Source organism: Sycon ciliatum, chromosome 2 (genome assembly GCF_964019385.1).
Source record: "Sycon ciliatum chromosome 2, ocSycCili1.1, whole genome shotgun sequence".
In the NCBI taxonomy this organism is placed as follows: domain Eukaryota; kingdom Metazoa; phylum Porifera; class Calcarea; order Leucosolenida; family Sycettidae; genus Sycon; species Sycon ciliatum.
Window position 1 is genome coordinate 15,679,691 of NC_088644.1, and position 18,076 is coordinate 15,697,766.

Sequence of the window (18,076 nt, forward strand, 5' to 3'; positions counted from 1 at the left end):
CTACTTAGACGACTACCTTGGTGGAGCGACGGACTCTATCGGCGCACAGCACCAGCTTGACCGTGCCCTGGTAGCCTGCCACGACTTAGGCTTCCCGGTCAATCCAAAAAAGGTGGAAGGCCCTAGTACAACCCTGACATTCCTCGGTGTCATGCTGGACACAGAGCGCTTCGAAATCCGCCTCCCATCCGACAAGTTAGAAGACCTTCTCATTGCCCTCAAGGCTTGGCAACATACCCGCCCTACCGCCCGCAAGTCTGAATTGTTGTCCCTGATAGGTCACCTCAGCTTTGCCTGCAAGGCGGTCCCTGCGGGCCGCATGTTTCTGCGCCGCCTCATTGATCTCAGCACGACGGTCCCGCATCCAAACGATTACATCAGAATCACAGAAGACGCCAAAGCAGACATCCAGTGGTGGCTTGACTTCCTCCCTGCCTGGAATGGCGTCGCCTTCTTCCTAGAACCCACGTGGTCAGCCGCCGCCGATATGGACCTCTACACGGACGCATCTAGAGCCATCGGCTATGGTGCTTTCTTCGCCGGCCGGTGGCTCCAACACCGGTGGCAGAGGCACCAATCCCAGAGATCCATCGCGTGGATGGAGCTCTTTGCCATCGTGGTCGCAGCATCCACATGGGCACCGCAGCTGCATCTGAAGCGCATCCGCTTCCACTGCGACAACCGTAGCGTATGCGACATCTGGCTCCGCTCACGCACAAAGTGCCCCGACTTAATGGCGCTGGTACGCACTTTGTTTGCCATTGCTGCCCGACACAACTTTCACGTCATAGTCTCCCACATCCCCGGCACTGACAATGCGATTGCTGACTCTCTGTCTCGGTTTCAGATGGCCCGATTTCGCCGACTGGCACCCACAGCAGAAGACACGCCATCTCCGGTGCCCGAGAGCACCTACTCCCTCTGATGTTGGAGGGTCAGGCCTACCAGTGGCTAGGCCTGTCAGCGTCCACACGTGCCACATACGCGACAGCCTGGAAACGACTGCACCAATTCTGCCAACTAGTCGGCACCAAGGTGATTACAGACACCATCATGCTGGCGTTTGTAGCCTACCTGGCGCGTCAACATGCCGCGTCAACCGTCCGCCTGTATGTGTCGGCGATCCGGGCAATTGCCAAAGAAAACGGCAAAGATCTCTCGTCGCGAAGAGTGGACCTCGCAGTTCAAGGAGTGGCACGTGCACAGGCCAACCGAACTAAAAACGCCAGTAAGCCAATCCTCCTGCCCCACATGGCAGCTATGCGCAGGGCCCTGATACGGTCTAACCTCAACGCGACCGACCGAGCCATGGTATGGGCAGCTATTTGCCTGGGCTTCTTTGCGTGTCTCCGGGCAAGTGAGTACACTTCCACAACCGCCACGACCATGTCAGACGGTGGCCTCCGAACAGAAGACCTCTCCATCACGCCGCAGGCAATACAGGTCACAATCAAGAAGTCCAAGACCGACCAACTCGGCAAGGGTCACTCCGTCCGGCTCACAACCACCAACTCAACGGTTTGCCCGGTCAAAGCCATGCATACCTATCTATCAAGACGCCCCAACCTGCCCAATAGACCACTGTTCGTTGACAGCTGTGGCAAGTTCCTAACTGCACCAAGACTCACCCGTCTAATCCGTCAGCTCCTGAGCAGCGCAGGGTACCCACCTATCCAGTATTCACTGCACGGCCTCAGAGCCGGAGCCGCAACCACAGGAGCAATGAGCGGCTTCACCGAATCCGAGATCATGAAACTCGGCAGATGGCGAAGTGCCTGCTACAAGAACTATGTACGCTGTGGAAAGTAACTGTTCGCCGTCCGCAGGCGCGCAAGCGCGCACAGCCACACCCACATACACGCACCCGCAGACACATACACACGCACGCACACACACCCACGCATGCACACACACATGCATGCACGCGTACACGCACCCACAGTCTGACACCGCACAAGCATGCATGCAGGTACACACGCTGCGCACACGCTGGTACGCCCATTCGCGGACGTATGCACTCACGTTCTAGCACTGACTGTGCACGCACGCCTCTGATACTTATGATAAGTTATCTGCACCACTCTGTTGCTGTGCTATAGCTCCCACCTAGCGGTGTGGGACACCCCATGCTATGGCGGTGTGGGACACCCCAGACCATGGCGGTGTGGGACACCCCATGCCATGGCGGTGTGGGACACCCCATGCCATGGCGGTGTGGGACACCCCATGCCATGGCGGTGTGGGACACCCCATGTGTGCACGCACGCTCCGACTACATGCGATTCAAACCCTTCTCGGTGTCACTAAGGGAAAACAAACATGCGAAGGGCACGCATTTGAACTACGTACATGTAGCTGAAGCGCTTGAATACCACACTAAGGTCATTCGGCTGACCAACGCGGAATTTGGGGGCATTCGGCGGCTTGGTCTGATTCCTAGCTTGTTGGTAACCGGCTTGAGGTTTCCAAGGTTGCTATGACAACGTGCAGTCATGCGCAGGGCCACCCAACATGCGTTGGGGGCCCAGGAAAGACAGAAACGCGTTGCTAGGCAACAGCAAAAGCGCTCAGCGAGTATCACGCTACTCATGCAGCACGCACGCTGGCTTAGGGTATCACGCTACCCTTGCGCTGCGGGGTACCACATTGCCCCTCGCTGGAATCAGACCCGCGCCCCGGATACCTTGCGCTGGCCTCCTGACGGCCAAACTCAACCAACTTGCGCGCTGTGACTGGGGTTGTGCATGCCTTAGCAACATAATGTGGCCCAGGTCGGCAGACTTTCAATTAGCCAAGCGAGCTACTCAGGCCAGGGCGCATGATCACTATTCGCAGCACTTATCGTCCATGCAGCAGTCGGGTTAAACAATGGATAAACATGACCTGAATTGAATTGCACAGTCCAGGGTATAAGCCAGCATTTGTGCGTAACTGATCATCAGCCGACTAATATTAATGAATGCAGTATATTCTACATTGACAGATTCATGACTAGATGCTTGGGTTCCCTATCAACCATTGTGGGTCCAACCCAATCTACAATCTCCCGCCATGGCATTCAACACTTGATTGATTTCATAATGTTCATTGAACAGCACTGCGTATTGGTGGTACGGTGCCTACTACTTCCCTGCATGTTTAGACAATAATCGTGACTGGTTGATGCATGTTCTCTCGCTACTGCAGCTTGTGACTGTAATGAAATTGGTTCCAGCAATGCCAGTGTGTGCAGTGCCTACAACGGTCAATGTGACTGTCATGCTGGGATCGGAGGTCGTCAGTGTGATATATGCCAAGCATATCACTACGACTTCAGTGATACTGGCTGCAAAGGTATAGAGGCAATTGTCTACAACTGATGTGCTTCATACAGGTGTACTGTCTACAATGGACATGCTTCACACAGCACGGGGAGTCACAATCAGTTCAGTCGTGGCCTGCGCCAATTCAGAATGCAGAAGCTATCCGTCATATAGACAAGTGCCTTCAATGGCTTTTTAGTAGAGTATTGGTACATTGCATGTACATTCACAGAGTTTTGTAGTTTAACAGTGCCAACTATGCATAGATAGACTCCACCATAAACAAGAAGTGGACCTCCAGAGGCCGTCTTAGATTGGTTCAATTTTCGACACATGTCTTTCAGCACAGGGCAGCAGATTCTCAACTAACCTCAACAGTGGTATCAGCAACAGTTTGCAGTATTTACTGAGTGTTAATTGAGTGTGTAAGGTCTCCATCTAGAGTAGACCATAGTGACAAGGTGATTGCATCTTCTGTTTCACTCTGTGTGCAGCCTGCAACTGCAGCAGCTTTGGTTCTGAGAGTCTGGTGTGTGAGCGGTATGACGGCCAGTGCACCTGTCTTATCAACACCGTTGGACGTACCTGTGATGCCTGTCGCGAGAACCATTACCCGGCCAAGGACCTGTTCCTGGGCATCGGCTGCCTGGCATGCCAGTGTGACGCGGTTGGTTCTGTACGGCAGAGCTGCGAGCCGAGTGCGGACAACTCTGCCGGGCATCAGTGTAGCTGCAAACGTGGCGTGACCGGAGCACTGTGTGACCGGTGCATGGCCGGCTACTGGAACTTCACACAGGGCGGATGTGAGCCATGTGGCTGCTCGTTGGCCGGAGCGGTGGGCCCTGAGTGTGACCTTGCAACTGGAGTATGCACGCCCAAAGCCAACGTAATGGGTGACAAAGCAGACCGGTGCAAGCCAGGGTACATATACCTGCAGGAGGGAAATCCCGATGGCTGTATGAAGTGCTTCTGTAATGGTCAATCAGACACATGCCACCTTGCCCTTGGATATAGGAGGGCTAGAATTGGGCAGGTACTCATGGATGCTAGTGGCGAGGATATGTGGGTTGTTGCCGAGCAAACATCTGGAAGTGCCCCGTTTGAAACAGTTGCGTAAGTGCTTTTGCCTTTGTAACTAAGGTGCTGGTTGAATTTCCTTTTGTCTCCTTGAAAATAGTTCGTAGGTGTATTGGTGCAACGCTCCGAATCATTTTATCAGAACCTATGTTCATGTTTATGCGATAGTCCATTGCTTCTGACTGGGAGCCCTATTATAGAGGGGAAGCAGTTTCCACCTCCTTTCAGCTCGTGTCTGTTCTGTGCTGCTGAGTCTGTCAACATCAAACTTCCATTGACTTGGTGACTTGCCATATGGGACCCAAGCACTGAGTACTTAGAGCTCAACATACCTAGTGAAATGTTGCTTCCCAACATAGTTGCAGACTCTAACATTCAATGTGTCCGGGGACTGACTGTTGAGGCTGCCCAGGGGCAAGGAATGGACGGTACAGTGGAGACTGGATATAACCACACTCCTTCGGGAAAAAACAAAATGTCACTATATCCGATCTGTCACTAAACCCGATCTTCACATTTAGCATGCAATATGTATGTCAAAATGACAGAAATGTATTGCAGATGTGCATGTGGACAATATATTGCACTGGTATGGATTTCAGATGTGTATGTGCATGCGTCGTGCATGCATTGTTCAAGGCAAAAGTCATGCATGGTAACTACACCGTTGCACTGCGGCTACAAAGTAAAGTGTAGAATGTGTGGACTGTGCAGTGACTCGCAGGTCTGGGCAAGTGAAACAGCTATGTTCCATGCACGCCAGTCCCCAGTCTGCCTGATACAAGTGAAACAGCTATGTTCCATGCACGCCAGTCCCCAGTCTGCCTGATGCAAGTGAAACAGCTATGTTCCATGCACACCAGTCCCCAGTCTGCCTGATACAAGTGAAACAGCTATGTTCCATGCACGCCTGTCCCCAGTCTGCCTGATACAAGTGAAACAGCTATGTTCCATGCACGCCAGTCCCCAGTCTGCCTGATACAAGTGAAACAGCTATGTTCCATGCACCCCAGTCCCCAGTCTGCCTGATACAAGTGAAACAGCTATGTTCCATGCACCCCAGTCCCCAGTCTGCCTGATACAAGTGAAACAGCTATGTTCCATGCACGCTAGTCCCCAGTCTGCCTGATACAAGAGGAACTGAGTCGTTATACTTGATGTGTTTTCAGGTCTTCGGGCACCAAAAAGTGTCGGTAAATTCGATCTGTCGTTATTTTCGAGGTCGTTATACCCGATCTATAATGTACAAAAAGGACTTGCTAAACGACTTGGGCAACAGAATTTTGTCGCTATCCTTGATTAAAATGTTGTCGTTATATCCAAGGTCGTTATATCCAAGGTCGTTATATCCAAGGTCGTTGTATCCTATTTCCACTGTACTAGACAATTTTGCTTTCACATGTTGCAAGTCCGCCCAAGTGTGGCGTGGCTGCCGGGACATTTATTTGCCTAACACCGTTGTGCTGTGATCTACTGATGCAAACTGACCTTGGCTGTTGTGTACACGAACATGCATATCCAGCACCACATGGGCCTGCTGTAAAACGTACTCTTAGAATACATAGTGTGCTGTGTGCCCAGCGCCACATAGCCACCGCCATATTTAACTTTCCCTGGGTATCCAGTGCATGTGCAGGAGAGCCAATCTTTCATATTTACGGGAGCATAGTGTGCACTGTTGACATCCTATTTTACCCAGAAATTCATTACTACCCAACCATATTCCACGTATGAAACGTACGGTATTTTTTCACAGCTTCCAATCATGACATGCAAAACAGCGGTGCAGTATCAGTATCACGTGTGGGTTATGTGTAACAAATGATGTGTAAGTTCTGTGTAAGTTCTGTGTAGTTACTTCCAAGTATGTGGTCCGAGTTTTTGTCCAGTAGCAGATGTGCAGTACAGTCAGGACAATACTCGTATACTATGTCATATTCTGTCTTTCATGTAATCATGCAGGCGCCCAGGGCAGGTTGTGACGTTTGTGGCGCCATCAATCTACCTTGGCGACAAGCGCACGGCCTTCTCGCAAGCGTTGACGTTTGCCTTGTCTACTGCTGGCAACCACTCTCATGCTGCTATCTCTGTGAGGCTGGAAAGGAGAGCTATGCCACCCCGGGTTCTTTACTACCCAGTGCATATGCCAGTGCAAGACAATGGAAGTGATTTTGAGGTGAGTGATGCAGTGTATGCTGATGAGGATATCTTATAGTTGTAACTACAATCAAACTATTATAGGAGGAAACTCCCAGGGGTTAATGGGGTTTCCTCTCCGTAACGGGACTCAGTCTTATCCCTAATATGTTAAACACAGTGAATACACAGTGATTTATCCAATAGTAATGTGAATATCAGGTCTTCTAAAGTGAAAGTTTGTCTTATCAGTGTTCTTCTTATCGGGATTTCACTGTGTACCTATAGTCCTACTGTGCATGCACTTGTGTCAGGCAAGCAAGCTGAAGGTAGAGTGATGCGGTATAATGTTACTGGTATGCTGGCCATGGTCCAACATGTAGTACTGTAGTATTCGGCACTGTGCATGCAGACTACACCACTGATGAGTGCAGTAACTTTTAGCCATGCACAGTTCATCATTCAATGATGTTTTCTTGTGAATCCTTCCTCCCAGAATGCAAATGCTGGCTTTTTTATGCATCGTCTATTAAATTGCTCACCATGATTTACATGAATATTAATAATACCACCACATTCCGCATTTATTCGGGAGCATAGTGGATTTTAATAGTGAAAAGAAGAAAAAACACACTGTACCCTACACAGTGTGCACCCCGGCGCATGTAGCAAACATTACCTGGTTAGTTGCTATCCTTCTTAGGTGGAAGTGTTTATTTCGTAATTCAAGTTTGCTCTTGCTCTTGAATGTGTCTACGAAAACAGCCATGAAACTCTGAGTCACAAAGGAATTTGCCAAGGTTTTCATTGTGTGCATTTGTGTTCAAAAACACTATTATGCATTTTAGGTGAGGTTCCTTCGTCATGGCTGGAAGGTCGATGATCCAACTGGACCCATGGCCCAGGACAGTGACCTGCGAGAGACGTTGGCCAACTTATCCTCACTGGAGATCTTGGTGTCCATATCACAGGTCAGGCCAGCACTATGCATCCGGCATGTGCACATCAAGGTCATGTGAATGCATGCAAACCGTATTGAACTGCACTTCTTCACTAGTATACTAATCCTTGTGGTCCATATCCCAAAGGCTCGTGAACGTGGCGATATGAACTACAAAGTCTTGTGACCGTGGCGATATGAACTACACTCCATCGCTAGTATTTTTGCGGCTCAGGTACTGGATTGGAATCGTCCAATTTGGACTTGAACTCCCAAACATCTCAAATGGCTGGCTCACATATTGCCGTTACGGACTGGAGGAGGGAGTGCCTCTTGCAACCTTCTCCCGGCTGCAATGTGAACCCGCGTAGTGCTCAAGAAAATCATCCGGTGAATCTTTGGCAGCGAGGGCTAGCAGAGTTGAGAAGTGGTAGTGTGCTTGCTTTGTACGTAAGAGGCCATGGATTTGAACCCCGCATCCTCTAACTTGTTTTCTCGTTGGTCGTGTTTTTTTCCTTTGCAGAGTTGGTTTGCATGTTGGCGACTGACACAAGTGACGAGAAAACGTGGCTTCAATTTCTTTTGTGTTTGTTTGTTTGTTTGTTTGGCACTTGATGTCAGGATGCACCTGACAGGCAGTACACTGTGGGTATGACCCAAGCATCCATGACATATGCAGTGCGGCAGGGGCCCTATCAAGAAGAATCAGGATCGGAAGATACATCATCAACAGCACTGGGCAGCGGTGAAGAAGCGGCGTTCTTTGAAGCATCACTGGCCATTTTTTACGGGGATGCACCGTGGGTGGAAGCCTGTTCATGTCCTCCTCCATACAGAGGTGAAAACTGTGAAAACTGCGCACCAGGTATGTACTGTAAAAACCGGGAATTTTCGCTGCTGTAATATTTTCGGTATTTCCCAAAATCAACGGTTTGGTAGCGCGAAAACTTCGGTAAATCAGTTTTCCGTACTGCATGTACGTATTTTCGGTGTATTTTATTTTAGGTAAAAATTACGTGTACCGAAGTTAGGGGTCGTCCGTAATTATGGGAAAATTAAAAATCCGTCCTCGAGCAAAATTGTCTCTGACCCACCCACCCACCCCCATTTTTCCCATTATTTCTTTGATTTTCCCAATACCCAGCTAGAAAATAAGAACTCCTCATCCCAGGTTCACTGACTGCACCTGTGTCAAGTACTAGCAGCTAGTAGTAGGTCTAGCAACGGCCATACACCTCTTACAACTACATGTACATCATACTGGTGTTTGCGACAATCTATCCTACACTATACAGTACACTATACAGTACACTACACAGTACACTACACAGTGAGTGCAACAAGTGTATGAAAGTCACTGAAGTTTTAAAAAAATAAAATAAAAAAGTGTAGAAAGGAAAAGGACATACCGTAGTTCCGCGCATATAAGCCCATGGGCCTATATCCGGATATAAGCCCACCTCCGTTTATAGGCCCATGGGCTAATAAACAGACCCAAACACCGTAGTACAGCATGTCAGTGCAGACTACATTACCAGTACCGGTACGTACAGTAGGCGGACAACCGCGCACGGACTTGTACTTTTTCGCGTGCCAGCTGCCTTCAAAATTCGAATATAGGCCCAGGGCTAAAAAACGAACCAATATTACCGATTTTTTCCCCCGGAAAATGCATTATTTCGTATATTAGCCCATGGGCTTATATGCGCGGAACTACGGTATGGATACGAGTAAAGAGTAACTGTCCACCGCTTTAACTAGATACTATATTATACAGTCAGAAATTGCAACAACTAGGCACAAAACTGGCAGAGTACTGAGACATTCGACGACCTGGCACCCAGCTTAAACACATCTCCGTAGCGCTAACCAACGGCCTTCCAACTCGGAAGGTTCAAGGTTAAGGAGAGACCGATTTGTCAAGTATCTTACTGGTCTCGTCATCGTCCAGTAACAGTCGATATTCTTTGTTCCCGTGGGACTGTAGCTTGTACTCATTTTCGTTGCGCTTACCTTCCCTTCTTTGGTCTCTCCTTAACCTTGAACCTTCCGAGTTGGAACGCTATTGGTTAGCGCTACGGAGATGTGTTGAAGCTGGGTGTCAGGTCATCGAATGTCTCAGTACTCATAGTCTGCCATAATCAGCTGCAGTATAAATTTGCGCAGGGTGTTTGTTGATCCTAGCGGCGGTTGATTTCTCTATGGTGTGCTCTCGTTGAACATGACAGGTTACACCCGTGAACCATCGTTTGGTACGGAGTTTGACATGTGCCTGCGCTGCTTCGACGCGTGTGAGCAACTGAGCACTGATCACTGTGATGCCAACTCTGGAGAGTGTCGTGGCTGCGCGAACAACACTCAGGGAACATACTGTCAGCAGTGCAACCCACTGCACTACCAGAGGCAGCGCTTTCAGGTAGCTAGCAGTGTCTAACGGCCTGATCGATTGAACACTGCATGGGCATGATGCGGTGTATGAAGGGCAGAATCTGCCCTTCATACACAGCATCATGCCTTATTATAGGTAGGGACATGCACACAACTCATACATAATCTTCAAGCACATCAGTGCCTCTATTGTACCAGCAGGTAAGACTGGTCCAGTTGATAGTCATGATAGGTCTGAATGAATCTTGTGTATCTTTGAAACCACTGTTATATCACTGCCACTGCATGATCCCGGCATGCAGTTTCTACAACCGTGTACACTAGTCAAGGACGGGGTCACAGGTGTAAGAAATAGGACGGTCAAGTTGTGTAATGTCGTTGTTTGTGCTAGTGTTAATGGTTTGATTCTGTCGCGTGTGTCGCGCGTGTTGATGCGCTTAGGGTTGTTTGGAGTGTCCATGCCCCGGTGGTGGAGTACAGTTTGCCACAACGTGTCAACCCAGTGGTCCCGTCTCAGTCGTCTGTTCCTGTATTCAAGGACACACTGGAGAAGAGTGAGTACTGGCAAAGCTGTCAGGTCATTTCTATCGAAACTGAACAAAAACGAGAATGTATCCATTATCAATATTTTTACGGTGCCTACAAACCGAAGATATCTGGAAACAGATATGCGGTCAAATATGACAGAGCAAGATATTTTCTTTTACCTCTAACCAAGATCCTTCATACTTTAGTATCCTGAAGATGATAGTATATCAACTGTTGCCAGTGGTAGAGAATTATTGGTTCACCATGTACTCATGTCGCTTGCTATTGTCCTTGCAGCTGTGCGCAGTGTTCTGCTGGTTACTATGGTGACCCGGTGGTGAGCAGGGAGGTGTGTGAACCATGCCACTGTAACAACAACACTGACCCCGGTGTGCTGGACTTCTGTGACCGGCAGTCGGGACAGTGCCTGGACTGCCTCTACAACACCGGCGGCGCCACGTGCGGACGCTGCGCCGATGGTTACTACGGCGATGCTCTCAGGAGAACGTGTAGACGTAAGGGTGCAGCAGTGTACATCATAGACATAGAGGGAACCCAGACCTATAAGACCACATTCCTGGTCCAAGTCAGTATCTATAAGACCACATTCCTGGTCTTAGTCAGTATCTATAACCCCACATTCCTGGTCCAAGTCAGTATCTATAAGACCACATTCCTGGTCTTAGTCAGTATCTATAAGACCACATTCCTGGTCCAAGTCAGTATGTACATGTACCAGCTATTTCTGCATTATTCAAACCCAAACCATACGGGAAGTCAACACGATCACCATGTCGTGAAAGCGGGTTTCCATAGCTCCTAGTTTTTGTTTGTGGGCTTTTATCAGGAGACCCACTCGTGCACATGATGTGCATCCCTCACGGCCCGTGGGAGATAACAGCGAGCCTGAGTGTGTGTGTGGGGGGGGGGGGGCTCACTACATGAAAAAGGGATGCGGGGCAACACTGCGGTGCGGATGGAGTGCGGATGGGAGGATGCGGGGTTCCTCCGAACACTGGTCTCGAGGTCATGCCTGCACACACACGTCTGAAAGGTGACAAACCTCGGGTGTAGAATGGCCAGAAATGGGAGTAGCCGACATGCATGGCATATCACTCAAAATGGCACAGCATGAGGACATGCAGTGGACTTGAACTAAAGGTATGTCTCCATTGATTAGAAGCACAGGATGGAGGGAGGTTGAAAAGACGTGTAACGGTGATAATATGCTTTTTTTGTACTAAAGGTTGCCGACCGTCTGTTTAAGTGAGGAGTTAACAACACAACTAGACAGTGACATGACAAAGGGAATGTGGCATGCGCACAGTTATCTTGCGAGTCGGCAGGTAATCAGCGCATCAAGCGGTAAATACACATACACACCACGCATAGAAACTATCCTCTTTGTTGTTTCCCCTCGCTTTCTCTATGTATGTGTGTGAATGTAGCCTGTGAGTGTGACGTGGACGGTTCCAACAGCTCGGTTTGCCACTACGAGACAGGCCAGTGCCGATGTCGACCAAACACTATCAACAAACGATGTAACGAGTGTGCGCCGCATCACTATGACCTGGCCAGTGGTGAGGGCTGCAAGGCATGTAACTGCTGCAGCTCAGGATCTCACATGCAACAGTGCGATCTGGTAAGTCATGCCACTGAATGTGCTTCGTGGCACATTTGACTGCATGTCATGTGTCAGTAACGGCCAGCTCTAGTACATGTGTGAATATAACCGTACACAGCTCATGACCTTTTGTGTGCGGGGCTGGTATCACAGTGTGTACGGCTAGCTGAAGTGGACTTGCCGCGCAAAACCAAACGGCGGGAGGATTTTGCATAGCTCTCATTAATTTACTACTGCATGTCACTCATGAATGTTTTGCTTGTGTGCAAATATTCTGCTGTAGATCACTGGAAACTGCTCGTGTTTGCCAGGAATCTCTGGTAGACAATGTTGTGAATGTCACGATGAGTTCTGGGACTTCCCACGGGAAAGTTTTGATGACGTACCTTCGCAAATTGCTGGTTGCAAAGGTATGTGTATGCGTGTGTCCATGCCTCTGTTCATATGCACATGTATGTGCATGATGGCAAAAATATGAAAACTTGTGAGTGTGCTGTGGATGTGTGTGTGTGTGTGTGTGTGTGTGTGTGTGTGTGTGTGTGTGTGTGTGTGTGTGTGTGTGTGCCACATGTGTGTACGTGTCATGGGCGTAGGAACCGGTCCGGCAGGCCCGGCGGTCGCCGGACCAATAATTTTCGAATTTTTTTATTTAATTTTTTTAATTTTTTTTACATTTCAACCTTGTTGATGGCTTGTCGACTCTTGTACAGGTACCATGTTTTACATCGACAATGCAGTGTATCATCAGCATGCATATTCTTATTTCTCATATTATTCTGGAGCATTAAAATAATGGCCTTTTAGGCCCAATTTTCCAAAAAATCCCAGGGGAGGGCCCCCGGACCCCCTCTCACAATTTCGCCGCACCAATATTAAACTGCTTCCTACGCCCCTGCGTGTATGTGTGTTTGTCTGTGTATGTGTATGTGTATGGGTGTATGTGTGTACGTGTGTGTACGTGTGTGTGAATCTGTGTGTGCTTCTGTGTGTATGTGTGCGTGTGTGTATGGGTTTCTGTGTGTACGTGTTCCAGACTTTATAAATCGCTATACTGTGTGTGTGTGTTGTGACTAGACTGTCCTATTAGACTATGTGCGATACTAGAGACACTGTTGTGCAAGTACCCCATGGTAAGCTAGAGTCTGTATCTTGTATTACTGCTGCATGTTTGTTCTAACACAGCTTGCAACTGCAGTACTGGTGGTTCCCTATCACAAGTGTGTGACAAAGACACAGGGATATGTCGCTGTCAACCAACCAGCACCGGGGTGAAGTGTGACAGGTCAGCACTCACATACTCTCATTTCCTTTTTTTGTAGTTTGGCCTATGTGCGTGCGAGTGTGCGTACTAGCGAGCGTGAGTGTGTGAGTGAGTGAGCCGGTGAGTATGTGTGTGTGTGTGTGTGTGTGCGTGTGTGTGCGCGTGTGCGTGTGTGCGTGTGTGTGTGTGTTCATCAGCCTTGCAAGCTGTTGAATGGTGTAATCCCAGCACAAGTTGCTATGTCTAACATAGCTGTTCGCTATCATCGCTTCCGCGATGGGCATGTCTGAGTCTGAGTGTGTGTGTGCGTGTGTGTGTGTGCGTGCGTGCGTGTGCGCGCGTGTGCACTGCTACATCCTACTGCTCAAAGTATGCTACTCAAATCACCTGCACTGTCATTGCATGCTCGCACTACCGCCGCATGCCTGTTCACATTACCCACATCAGCACGCTCGCTGTGGTCACTTGTGCTGTATGTCACGACAGCCATGCCAACCAAACAACCAAACAATATGGCACTTGCAAACAAGTGTGCATACTGTTTGCTATGTTCAGTGCAACCTGCCTAAGGCGATCGCTCAAGGGACCTTCAAAATGCAGTCCCTGTGTACAGTTAGTCTCCTTCTCCCGGATGATTTCGACTCTTTTGACTGGAAATGGTATCCCTTGGTCTTAGTCATAGTCGTCCTCTTGGACAGGGGATCGCCTTAACTGAATGGTCGCCTTGACAGGTTTTACTGTAGTATGTCTGTGTGGTGTTGTGTGTGAGTACAGTTGTTCAGCGGGTACATACGGTCCACCAGACTGTGTACACTGTGGGCAATGTTTTGATGATTGGAACAAGACTGTGCTGGACATGGCACTACACATCCGACAGGTCAGTAATACCAGCCAGAATGTTCAGTGAAGTAATACTGCTGCTGAAAGGTAGATCACACATTCACAAAATTCTCATGCATGCCTGCTTTACGCTTTCTATGCATTGGCGGGGAATTTAAAACTACAGTGAAATCTGTCGATGGATCTTCAAAACGTGATCTTTGTCACCAGGTGGTCTCTGTTACCAGGTGGTCTCTGTTACCAGGTGGTCTCTGTTACCAGGTGGTCTCTGTTACCAGGTGGTCTCTGTTACCAGGTGGTCTCTGTTACCAGGTGGTCTCCTTATCCAGGGTCATCTGACTGGAAATAGCATCCCTTGATCCCAGTTTCAGTATTCTTCTAGGATAGGTAGCGGACTTGGCATGCTTTACTGTATCAACTTATCATCTAGCATATCAGCTGCTGCATGGGGCAACAAGATTATCAGCTGCTGCATGGGGCAACAAGATTATCAGCTGCTGCATGGGGCAACAAGATTATCAGCTGCTGCATGGGGGTACAAGATTATCAGCTGCTGCATGGGGCAACAAGATACTGGAGTGTAGAGCAGTCCTATCATTGGCGTGAACTCACCAGTCTTGTTGTACACAGACACTGTGGTACCTGGTTCTAAAGACCGCTTTAACGGCCGCTTTTGCTTGCACCGTGGGGTGGTCGCTTAAAGGGGAAGTTAAGGCAAAAATTAAAAGTTCACCAGTTGTAGTCTTCAAGGTGCTGAGTCGAATGGTCTTGGTCCGAGAAAGCTGAGACGCTCCCTTCCTACTTGAATCCCAATCGAACTCGCGCACTTCCACCGAAACTGGGTGACTGCGCCCTACGAGATGGGGATTTGTATGAAAAATATCACTAAAAGCGCCATTTCGTTCTTATAAAAGCACGGATGACCGCGATTGGCCCATATGTTGTAGTCTTTTGGACGCTGAGTCGACTGGGTTTGGTCCGAAAAGGCTGCGATGCAGCATTCCTCCTTTATTCCCAATCGAACATGGTTGAAGAAGCGGTCACGTGCTCCTGGGTGCCCAAATCACCTGGTCACCACGCCAGCAGGCGACAACTTTCACACCAAGGTTCAACTCGAGTTCAACTCGAGTGACAGGACTGCACCCAAAAAAGGTCAAAACAGGCTAGTAAGTTGTACCCTGCAGGCACGGTGACCAGGTGACTGGTGTAGCAAGGAGCACGTGACCGCTTCTTCAACCATGTTCGATTGGGAATAAAGGAGGAACGCTGCATCGCAGCCTTTTCGGACCAAAACCAATCGACTCAGCGTCCAAAAGACTACAACATATGGGCCAATCGCGGTCATCCATGCTTTTATAAGAACGAAATGGCGCTTTTAGTGACATTTTGCATACAAATCCCCATCTAGTAGGGCGCAGTCACCCAGTTTCGGTGGAAGTGCGCGAGTTCGATTGGGATTCAAGTAGGAAGGGAGCGTCTCAGCTTCCTCGGACCACGACCATTCGACTCAGCACCCCGAAGACTACAACTCTTGAAATTTTAATTTTTGCCTTAACTTCCCCTTTAAGCAGGTTTCATATTTTTTACATTTGTATGCCCATCCTATCTATCTCATCAGACTGGAATGCGTGCACAGCTATTACGTGAGGGAGGATTTGCTGGCACGTACAGTGAAACTCTCCAAGCCATTCAGCGCGAGCTAGAGTTCGCCAGTCGCTACCTGGATGCATCCTACCTGAATGAAACACTTGTTGAAGCTGTCAATCTGTGAGTGATCATATCTTTGTGGAGACATGTTTAGGTTAACACAAGCATCTGCATGCCGCACTCACACAACGAGCAACCAGTTTGGGGAATAGGAGGGTTTGTCAATTGCTTTGCCAGGCTCCGAGTGAGTGACAGCTTAGAGCTGTGTGAATGTGTGTGTATGACAGCTGGGCAGTATTCTAAGGTCATGCTTAGCAGGTTTTTGTGCGGAGGTCAAAGCTAAACCTAGTATGGAATAGGTGTACAGCGTGCGATATGTGTACAAGGTACGCATCGTATGACCTTCAGACCGGACACCACCTCCACAGCACGACCACAAACGGACGAGTTGGTGGAGCGCTCTCGCTGTACTTAACGGTATTACTGTGTGAAGGGAAATGCATGATATTCGTCTCCTAGAACGTTCAGGCCAACAATGGTTTGCCAGGAGGTGGTAGTGACCTTCTGTATGAAGCCACTTGACAGAATGCAGACAGATGTAATCTTATCCTACACACAGGACATAATGCAGACAGATGTAATCTTAACCGACACACAGGACACTGGGTATACTGTGTTACTGTATCAGGTAGCCATGATGCCATGGCAACGGCAGAGACTGTGTATGCACAGTGCTTTTATGGTCTACAATGAGGGAACTCCAAGATACTCTCCCTACGCGTATGTGTGTTTGTGCGTACGTGCATGTGCATGTGCGTGTGCGTGTGCTGGACATGCTTCATTCGTATCCATGCAATATGGTGTGGCTACTGAATGTGCTAATGTAGAGTTTTCAGTGTAAACCCAGTGTGAATGGCAGACTCACACTGTTGTGTATTGCCCAATTGCATTCCCAATATGTGGCTTTGCTGTGTTGGCTTTCTTTACTGACTCTGCAGGCAACTTGCTAAGCTCGAAGAAGATATCCAGAGAATTAGCGATGACGTCAGCATTGCTAAGAATGCAGCACTGGAACAGAGTAGCAAAGCAGCACAGATCTCACGCCACTTGGTCGACGTCAATGCGAGCGTACTACGCGATGTCGAGCAGCACATCCAGGAGCTGAGCAGTACGCTGCAAGGCTACATGCCAGTTCCCTATGTTGACTTGAGTGTGGCGGAGAATGCTAGCGCCTCGTCTACTAACTCCATAACACGACTATCTCAGCTGTACCTGCCGGGTAAGTAGTTAGTTCGGGCACTGTATGGTAACCGTTAGTGCTCCTTGTCTGTATTATGTTGGAGAGTTAGTGATCAACACTTTCATCTACAATCAGGGCCTGTGGGGGAAGCACGAAACAGTTCTCATTGCACTCTAGAGTGCAGCCTCGGAGCAACACACACACATAATTGCAGGAGATAGTAGGCTGTTGTTGACAAACAGCCTCCTATCTCCTGTGTGTGTAGTGTGGAACCGAATGGTTTTGAGATGATGATGACTGGTGCGTAACAGCTGCTTGCTCAGCATATTGCAATGGTCGCTAGAGACAGATTTTGCTCTTCTTGTTTTTTCAATGCCTCGTGACTAGCTGGGTGTGACTCATGATGAGCTGCCTACTCTCCTCATGAATTACTGTGGTGTATGCCTTATGAATTACTGTGTGTGACATATGAGCAAATTCTGATAAAAACACATGAGAAGTAGTTGTATTGGCTAGGTACTGTATTGATATTGCCATGTTGTCCACTGTCTCCTGCGTATGGTGTGTGTTGGCAGTGAGTGAGGGTGGTCAGCATTTGGCCAGAACACTACGCCAGCTGAACATCATCAATTCCACGCTATCCTCACCAGAGTACATGGCCATGTTTGGCCAGAACCAGGAGAAGTTTGAGGAGCTGCAAGCACGTATTCGCGCGGCGCTCGACACACTGGGAGACCTGGACAAAAGCATGTGCGGTACGGATAGTCGCGATGGTGCTGACGGCTGTGCGCCGGGCTCAGCTGGATGTGGTGGTCTTCGTTGTGCTGTGTGCCTTGGCGACCATAGTTGCAATTCAGCAGCCGGCAACTCCAGCAAAGCCATCCAGTTAGCAGATGCTACACTCGCTGCAGTGGCAGAGAGAACTCAGGACATTCAAGCCCTTGTTGATAGCGTAAGCATATACCGGCACTGTACATCTACTGGTGTGGACATTGAAATCCGGTGCAGTGACCGGGGCTGGTGTCCTTACTGCCATAGTGTGTACACGCACTGCAGCTCGTGTACACACTATACGAATGGACCGGCAGTGCTT

The 18,076-nt window shown here is 49.0% G+C and overlaps 1 protein-coding gene across 1 annotated transcript in view; it reads left to right on the top strand.

The window, feature by feature from the left end:
* LOC135808900 (laminin subunit beta-2-like) overlaps positions 1-18,076 on the top strand; it is a 56,355-nt gene that overhangs the window by 29,465 nt on the left and 8,814 nt on the right. Inside the window, exons 14-28 of the mRNA XM_065322144.1 lie at positions 3,187-3,333; positions 3,797-4,415; positions 6,342-6,555; positions 7,364-7,486; positions 8,077-8,320; positions 9,684-9,871; positions 10,285-10,397; positions 10,669-10,886; positions 11,820-12,013; positions 12,279-12,405; positions 13,178-13,277; positions 14,031-14,133; positions 15,715-15,863; positions 16,742-17,022; positions 17,559-17,935. Coding sequence (XP_065178216.1) covers positions 3,187-3,333; positions 3,797-4,415; positions 6,342-6,555; positions 7,364-7,486; positions 8,077-8,320; positions 9,684-9,871; positions 10,285-10,397; positions 10,669-10,886; positions 11,820-12,013; positions 12,279-12,405; positions 13,178-13,277; positions 14,031-14,133; positions 15,715-15,863; positions 16,742-17,022; positions 17,559-17,935 — 3,197 coding nt within the window. The remainder of the gene's footprint in view (positions 1-3,186; positions 3,334-3,796; positions 4,416-6,341; positions 6,556-7,363; positions 7,487-8,076; positions 8,321-9,683; positions 9,872-10,284; positions 10,398-10,668; positions 10,887-11,819; positions 12,014-12,278; positions 12,406-13,177; positions 13,278-14,030; positions 14,134-15,714; positions 15,864-16,741; positions 17,023-17,558; positions 17,936-18,076) is intronic.